Below are 9,342 nucleotides of genomic sequence, written 5' to 3'. Positions count from 1 at the left end.
TAAATGCTTACCCATACTTTCCTAATAAATCCATATGTCAAGCAACCTACACCCATTCTTTTACTTTAAATCCATACCTTATCCTTACTTTTTGCCTTTCTCTCTCATACTTTCTGCCACTTTTACAAGTTGGTATTAAAACCCTGGTTTGAGGGATTGGGATGAAAACTCAAGCAACCAAAACTTGCATTCAAAGAATTTGGCATAAAGATTTTCCCTCCTCAAAGTCTCAAGAACCTCCCGCAAGTTTACATCATCTTGCTACTTGGTCATAGAAAAAAACCAAGATATCATTGATAAACACGATAATTAACCAATCTAACATCGTCCTGCACACCCGGTTCATGAGATCCAGGAACACTCCTGGTGCATTGGTGAGCCCAAATGGCATCAACACGAACTCATAATGGCCATAACGAGTCCTGAAGGCCGTCTTATGAATATCCTCATCCCCGAATCTTATTTGGTGGTAACCCGACCTCAAATCAATCTTGGAAAACCAATATGCACCCTAAAGTTGATCAAATAAATCATCTATCCATACAATGTCAGAGATATGTGATTTCATGTTGGAGGTTACAGAGGAAAAAAAAGCTAATGCCTGAGATCCTCCATATATATAATGCCAAATAAATTTAGTACTCATTGTAAAAATTGATAAATACTTGAGACAAAATGGGTTTAAAGGTAAAAAATAGCAACTTACTTGCAAAACTGTCCCAATACACTGTTAAAATAAACATATCATCAAACCTTGTGAAAATAGCCTTGGGATAATATTAATTTGAAAACATACTCAATCTTATGAAAACAATCTTTGTACATAAGGATATATGGTTACCTAAGGTTTTAGAATCAGATATAGGACCTAATATGGTGTAAAAGAAGAAGAAGAAAAAGAAGCAGAAACGTGACCTAGGGTTTTATAATTAGTTATTATTTTAGGTGATCAATGGTTAGGATACATGTGAGTTAGGGGATATAGGGTTACATGTTGATAACTGACTTAATTAATGAAATAAAAAGAAATTGGTTAAAGTTAGGTTTATTTTGGAAAACAATTGTAGGTTTAATCGGACCCCAATTTACTTGTTATCGGTTCTAGGGTTGAAATAACAAGGAAAATGTAAATGTCGGGTCTCTTAAGGAAAAATGTTTTAGGTCAATATATATATATATATATATATATATATATATATATATACACACACACACACACACGGTCTTTTATGGAATAAACACTTTTAAAAATTAGTTGAAATTTTATATATTTTGTAATGTATAACCCATAAAATAACTTATAGTTATCTAAAAGATATTTATATAAGTAACTAATACCAAATAATTTAAAGGGTAAATTACACAAATGGTTCCAATGATTTGGGGTAATTTGTGTGTTTGACTCATGATTCATTTTTAACTCTTACAATTCGTATTGTATGTTTTTATGGTGACTTTAGTCCATGAGCTACTTGAAATGACTAAATTACCTTAATGGTATTTCATTTCAGTTTTTTTTATTGTTTTCTAAACATTTACAAATTATTAAAATAATAGGGTCCCATAAACCCATCTCTAACCCCAGCTAAAAATATGACCCGACTCTTCCCCTCCCCAACTATATTCGTCTTCTCCGCCGACTTTCACACTTTTTCGGAATTTATAAATAAGATGTCTTGTTTTTTTATATCTTTTCTTGTCAAGAAACATAAACTCACCATCCTCATCCTTCATCCCATAATAAAAATCACATAAACAAAAAGCTTAATCAAATCCTTATTATTATTATCGAAGTCAAAACCAGGGATTAAGGCTAAGAATCGGTTTCTAAGAAAACCTATTTACCATTATAGTAAACAAATCGAGGGAAGACGAACAAAATGAGTGAAAGGGAGAAGAAAAAGAAAATTGATGATGAATAAATTGATTAAATTAAACTCAAATGATGAAATCGATGAAAACTTCATTTCCTCTTAACCCTCTTTAGATATTGGTGACATATGGCCACCATTAGTGAGCCCTTATAGAGTCCCCCTCCTCCCTAGAATGTCACCGCTAGTCTCCTTATCCTCCACCACCACCGTCGAACCACCGGAGTTAAAACCACTACATCGTCAATTCTTGCACTAACATCATCATATCAACATGTATTCCCCCATTTTCTATACATATATTTTTTTTCTTTTGAGAAACTAGGTGTCGCACAAAGAAACATGAACCACCGAAGTTAAAACCACTACATTGTCATGTTTCCTTCCTAAACTTTTTGGTTTTCACAATTTAGCCACAATACTTTTGTATATTTGCATGTTTGCTTCCCTACACATTCGTAGTTACAATAGGATAAGCCCCTACCCCCCCTCCCTGAAAGCGAGGGTAGTAACTTACTTGTTTACTCTAATTTAACTCGAGGAAATATTGAATTGAAGACCACTAGGTTCAGATTCAGTATATCCATAAGGGACCGGGCCTTGTTATGATCGGCCTAGACCCGGTTCGTATACACATGATATGGTGTTATATATATATATATATATATATATATATATATATATATATATATATATATATATATATATATATTTTCTCCCTCCCAATATTATTATCCACAGATAAAAAACATATATATATATATATATATATATATATATATATATATATATATATATTAAGAAAACATTAATTACTAGTAACTTTATATAATAAAATGACAGTTTTGTCCTTACTTTGCATTTAATGTTTCATTAAATGCTTAGTTGGTTAAGTAATAATGAAGGGATATTTTGGTAAAAATGTTATTTATTTTTAGAAGTGGACTATTATTTTGAGACAAACCAACAAGGAAAGATGAACTATAATTTTGGGACAAAGGGAGTATATATATATATATATATATATATATATATATATATATATATATATATATATATATATATCCCTATACTAATAAAAGAGTAGTTCTTTTGTCAAATGTCACCATATTAGACATTGTAATTAATATCATGACACTTGTCAATCTATTGATTCTCCATTTCAAATTTCAAATTTCAAATTTTAAAATTTAAATCTCATTTTAATTATATTAAATTAATAACATTAGAATAAAAATAAAATTAAATTAAACAAACTATAAAAAATAAATTTTATACAAATTATAAAATAATATATTTTATGTATTTATTTGAATCAACGATTATAATTTTATGTATAACTAACATAATATCTCTTAATTTAAAAGTTATTTAAAATTGTTAATTAATAGTTTTGAGTTTTTACTTACAAAGTTTAATTAATTTTTCTAACCGTGGTTCCCACGGGTTATAAACTAGTATATATATATATATATATATATATATATATATATATATATATATATATATATATATATATATATATATAAAGTCTATTGTTTCCATTAAGTGTTGTATTATGCATAAAAAAGGTTGTTTGATCTTATTGAATTGAATGAACAGTATGAATGTCACTAAATAATCATTTTACTCTTTTATTTTAAAATTATGATGAGCGATGAATAACAAATGACCATGAAACGAAGGAGATCACTAACATTATCTTATCGGTTTCGTCCGGATTAAAAAAATTGAAGTTTTTTTTTTTTTTTTTTCTTTTTCATCTCATTATTTCTAGATGCCCTTAGCTTTCTTTGACATGACTTCATTGTAGATCCAACTCTAAGACTAAGGAAACATTTGGTTTGCAGAATATCATGTAACACGAGGTTGGTTGACCAGAATCGGAATGGTATTACCTTGTATATTTCTATTTGGTTTGTATGTCTGTAAAAAGATTTGAAATGTAAATTGGGACAAATAATAGAATTGACATCATCATCACACATCCTTTTCGATAACAATGAAGTTGTCTCACTTCCGTCGTAATTTCCAAGCCAAACACAAGAATTACAATTATTGTTTCATTAAATTTGAAGTTTGTCGTTAACACTTGATATCTTATAATGGATACAATTCAACTGTACTTGAACCAAATAATCACTATCATGGGTTGACCCGCCAATCAAAATCGACCCAAAAAGACACGTCTCATCCCAACACTCAAGTCTCTTCCAAAATAGTCAACACAACTTTAGATCCTATATGGATTGTTATTGTTCCTTCAATCAACACCTACATTATAACAAACTCAATTAAATCATTTTCTAAAATTGAAACTAATTTTATAACAAAATTTCAAACGAGACTAACTTACCAGCTGTACTACATCCGATATCAAGAACTTCATCTTTTTGGTCAACCAAAGTCGACTGATTAAGACTCTTGTTTGCAACATGCGACTGGAATCACATATAAAATTTGATTAATTCGATGGAAAATGTTTGTCTGTTAGTAAAATATTTAACCCAAAGATTAAGTAAAACAAATGTGCATTACCTGATTAGATAGTTGTGTCATAGGGTCTTTTGAGGTTGGAGCCACAACTGGAGATTCCATTTGTGATCCCATCTGTCGAACAGCTGGATTCATAGGAAACCCCGGCATTGGTGATTGAGGGAATACCATCGGCATCCCTTGTCCCGGATGCCCATAAACCGGAAAGCTAGATCTCGGAATCGGAATCCCTTGACCGGCATCGAGTCCAGGAATAGGGTGTCGTGACCCTTGTGTAGTTGGCGGGAATGGAAACATATGTGGGTGTCCTTGAGGTCCACCGTTCATCTCCATTCCCATTCCCATCCCCATTCCCATTCCCATCCCGTAACTCATTCCCATTCCGATTCCCATGGGGGAGAAATGAGGATGCATATGTTGCATTCCGGTTGGGAACATCATTGGCGGCATGCATAATCCGGTTCCCATCGACATAATCTGTGATGGTTGTGGAATATGAATCCCGAGAGTATAAATATAAATACGTAACATTTAAAATAATTCAAAAAGAAAATTAAAAAAATAAATGAAAGGTAGAAACATTTTACCTGTACTTGAATTTGAAGTGTCTTTAAATACTCAATTGCCTCATCAAGCATTGATGCTTTATCCACCTTTTAATTCAAAAATCAGACATGTCAATTTGGAAATACTACCAACGTAAATCTTTGTGTGTGCAAATGGAAGGAAAATGTAAATGAGGGTGAGTTTGTAAAAAGTAATTAGGCTCAATGGGGAAAGCCTAATTTCTTGAATTTCTCTATTAAGTCGTTTTTTTGCATTAAGTAAAAAATATAGTGGTTGACCAATAAAGATTCCATAAAAATTCAAATTGTAACGCATATAAACAAAAAGGGATTCATAAGAAGAGTATATTAAAATTAAATGATGCACCTTGTTGCAATTTGGTATGAGTTCTTGTAGTGCACGCATCTTTTCATTTATCCTATCCCTTCGCCTCTGTTTCAATATCATAAATGAGAAATTACGTGCATTTTAACATGAAATTTATAAAGAAAAAAAAATCACTAATACTTGATGTCATGTCACGTATGCATTGTACTAGGACTACAAAATGAGGAAAATCACATTTTTTTTGCAAAAAGACGTAAATGCCCTCAACATCGAAAGATATGTTGCTCACCCTTTCTGATAAATTATGAACTTCAGCAGCTCGGCTTCTCTTGGAACCCGAACCTCCTCTAGAAGTAGCAGCTGTTTTAGTGCCCAAAGACTCTTCTTCAGCGTCCTAATCAAAACACTTAATACAATCAGACAATCAAACAATTACAAAACATTTTTTTTTTTAAATTAATTAATTTGACATACTTGACTTTGGCACTCAAAATCTTCGGTATCATGAGACTTTCTCTTACAGTTTTTTGTCAAATCATTAGAAGCTCTCTCAGCACTATTCCCGGAGCAAACAGAAGAAGAAGCACCAACAGGCTCATTACTCTTTTCCGTTTCTACCCCTGCTTTACCCACATTTGCATCAACAACCATATTAGAAGACTTTTCAACACAACGTGGCTCTTCAATTGGTTTCAAACCCACTTTGCCAGAATCCAAACCGGGTCGACCCGGAAACCCGTTTTCCTTTTGTGGTCCGTGATTCAGAAGGTTAGCTTTAGCCATTGCAGCTGGTCTTGAAAAATGAGAAAAATTCAACAAGGTAGATGACGAATATGGAAGTAGTGAATCTTGTTTTTGCACCATTTTTTCAAGATTTTGGGGTTTATTTCTACAATTACTGCTACCTATATCTGTAACTACTGATCTAATAGATGGATCCAGAATATGGCTGCTTCTTGAAACGTTATGTAGATGGGAATCTTTATTACTATGGTTATAACTACTTCTTTTGTCAAGTACATTGAGGGTATTATGGTCATTTCCTGTGACACCAGATATCTCGGGTAACAGATCAGAACAATAATCATCGAGGGGATAATTCAACCAAGGTACCATATCATCGTCTGGATGTAATCCCATTTCTGACATAGGTACATCTAAAAGACCCTCTTTTTCTTGAACTTTTGGTGTATGAAAAAGAAAATTACTTGAAACTGGTGTCTTTCTAGCTTTACTAGTTTGACCCTGCATCATAATCTGACCTTTTTCCCATACTAATTCAACAAATTCGTCATTCGGACTGCAATTATCATAACCCATGAAGATCGATTAATGTTAATATCATGAAAAGGAAACTCGAATTAAGGTAAAAACTTACATATATGAAATATCGGTTGGTTTTTGTTGAGGAGATTCATTCGTTTCATTATCAGATCTATAGAACTCTGAAAGTGGCATGTTTGGATCGAAATACCACCACAATGATTCTCTCAAAATTCATTCACAGACTTCAAAACCTGTAATAAGAGCTTCAACCCACTTGATGAAACAAACACCTGCAATTATCATGACATCAGATAGGGGAATTTTAATTTTTTATGTATATTTTTACTGACATATATATATAATTTATTTTATCTAATATGGACATGTCTGTATTGACAATTCTATATCTTTTCCTTTTTCAATAGTAAAGTCTTAATCTGACAAAATGGTATTGTAGCCGCAATTAATGTACTCTTAATTAATACTATTAGTCAAACTTATTCTTTAATGGTGCCCTAAAAGATAAAGCAAACCTGAAACTCAATCTGATTAAGCTTATTCTAATTGCAAAAGTACAAACACACACATACTCTAATCATCAGTCAAACATAAGTAAACAAACCCACAAACGATTATCCAGATTCTAATTTCAACGATGAACTATTAAATTAATTAAAGCAATTAACTACCCGCAACTGATTATCCAAATCGACAAACAAAACCATAATTAAAGAATAAAGAAACCCACCTCTGTAAAACAAAATTCAAGTAAATAAACTCCAAATTAGGATCAATTCATTCAGTAAGTCATTTCTGATTTGATCGTGCCTTCAAGTTTCCCAGTTTACGGAGGCTGCTAATAGAAATGGGCGTTAGTTGAAGTATTGATCTTGAAGAAACAGTTGTTTAATCTCCAGCTCGGACTGGGTGTCAATTTCTCGAAAATGGTAAAAGCATATGGAGAAAAGGGAAATGGGTAATAGATTAATAGTAGAAGACGGCGAAAGGCTTGCACGATATGGAGGTAACCAAGAGAAGAATCACTTTAAATTGCAACACAACTGCTGCCTCCCTTCCAAAATTGTACACTTGTAAAATTTACAATTATTTGACATAACACATTATCTAATTTCATTTTAATTTATTTGATTCAATAATATTTTGCATTATTTGGATAGGTTTTATTTATTTTTTAAAATTATTACGGGTTGAAAATCTACTGCTATGATAAAAATAATACAAACTAGTTGATATAATATAAAATAATAAACAATATAAAAATTAGGTTTTTTTATAATTAAATAAGGATATCTTTGGAGAAATTTAAGAAAAAATCAATAAGCTTGTTGATATAACTTTTTAAAAAGCTTATTTATAAGTTATTTTTTGAATTGTCATTTAAAAAAAAAGCTTAAAAATAAATTATGGGGTCAAACTGGTAATTAATGCTCCTCATGTTGAAGTTTGAACTGTCTAACATCAAATTGTTAAAAGAGTCGTTGTGCCGACTAATACATCCAAGTAGACAAAGGATATGGAAACTTTGGTCCAATGCTATAAGTCATCAATGGCCAAAAGGGGCATTGTCATTTATGACTTAGTAACCGTTTGCATTGTCATTTGAAGAACTTAATATATATATTTTTTTTATATATATAAACCCCCTTATCAAAGAAATTAGAGCACGATAACAAAAAAAGTAATAAAAAAATAAAATAAAATAAAATAATGTTCAAATTTAAACATGGACATCGCTAGTGTGTTTTTTTTCATGTTAATATGATAATTTTACATATAAATATATGATATAAAATTTGTTGATTTGTTCATATGATAACTACAATTTACCCATCCGTTTAAGAAGATTTCATTGGCCTTAAAAACACATCAAATCCCATTAGGATACCTTTCTAATTAAGAGAACTATATTATTTCTAGAATCTAGATATGTTAATCCACTTTTGGTTCTTAAAAACACATAATCCCATAAGGATACCTTCCCAATTAAGTAAGAGAACTATATTATTTCTACATAGTCACAATTACAATTTCTTACCCTATAAATTATAATAGGGTCCTATTTTGAAGTGTTAAATACCATGAAGAAAAGATCTATGATTAAATCCCTAGAATACTTAAAATAGTGATAATACTCTATGATTTACTTTCACATAATATGTCTTAATAATATGTCTTAGGACGTGTCAGATTTAAAGTTCTCTATGGTACAATTTACCGTTTGACAATTAGATTTTCTTTCCATCATGTCTTCACATCACATCATTTACCGTGGCATTGTATTTTGATAACATTGTGAAAATAGTCGATATGTTATTATTTAAGCTCAACAAGTGCCTAAACATACTTATTACATTAATCCATGCAATTCTAGTAACATTCTATTCTCTTTTATTTTAGGATTTAAAATTTAAAATTTTATTTTTTGATAAAATACCTACTAAAGTATGGTACCTTCAACTTTTGCCAAATTGATAACAAACCCCACATAAGCGCGCTTCTAAGTTGCCCAAAATCCTTCCAACATACTTTCATTACATATTAAATCAATAATTAAGGTCTTAACACATCTCTTGCCAAATTGTACACCTTTACATCATTTTGAAGCATCTATTTGTTACTTAAAATTCTTTGTTTTACATGTATACTTTTTTGGCTTACACATCTTCACACACATATAGTGTATCAATATTTTTGAGACGCCCATTTCTCTAATAATATAATAATCAATAATTATAAGTCTAACTACTAGTTTCTACAAAATAATTCACATTCGTTGCCATATATGTCCAAAGCT

General features: G+C 31.0%; 1 protein-coding gene across 1 annotated transcript; it reads right to left on the bottom strand.

The window, feature by feature from the left end:
• Positions 1 to 3,861: 3,861 nt before the first annotated feature.
• LOC145054771 (transcription factor PIF3-like) lies at positions 3,862 to 7,592 on the bottom strand. The gene is made up of 9 exons (XM_079003026.1): positions 7,276 to 7,592; positions 6,640 to 6,817; positions 5,736 to 6,561; positions 5,551 to 5,655; positions 5,301 to 5,366; positions 4,955 to 5,020; positions 4,410 to 4,844; positions 4,228 to 4,312; positions 3,862 to 4,145 (listed from the first exon to the last, which is right to left on the bottom strand). The coding sequence occupies exons 2-9, from the start codon at positions 6,717 to 6,719 to the stop codon at positions 4,135 to 4,137; spliced, it is 1,674 nt and encodes a 557-aa protein (XP_078859152.1). The 5' UTR covers positions 6,720 to 6,817; positions 7,276 to 7,592; the 3' UTR covers positions 3,862 to 4,134.
• Positions 7,593 to 9,342: the final 1,750 nt, after the last annotated feature.

This window comes from Lactuca serriola, chromosome 5 (genome assembly GCF_051521515.1).
Source record: "Lactuca serriola cultivar US96UC23 chromosome 5, Lser_US96UC23_V15, whole genome shotgun sequence".
NCBI classification, from domain to species: Eukaryota; Viridiplantae; Streptophyta; class Magnoliopsida; order Asterales; family Asteraceae; genus Lactuca; species Lactuca serriola.
The sequence above is the reverse complement of the archived record's forward strand: the minus strand, read 5'-3'. Positions and strand labels throughout refer to the sequence as shown.

Bases quoted from the DNA above. Each gene is read 5' to 3' on its own strand.
- LOC145054771 (XM_079003026.1), bottom strand. From the start codon at position 6,719: ATGCCACTTTCAGAGTTCTATAGATCTGATAATGAAACGAATGAATCT. The intron at 5,021-5,300 runs GTGCATCATTTA...TTGAATTAAAAG, and splicing joins TCATACCAAATTGCAACAAG to GTGGATAAAGCATCAATGCT. The intron at 4,845-4,954 runs GTAAAATGTTTC...CAACCATCACAG, and splicing joins CACTTCAAATTCAAGTACAG to ATTATGTCGATGGGAACCGG.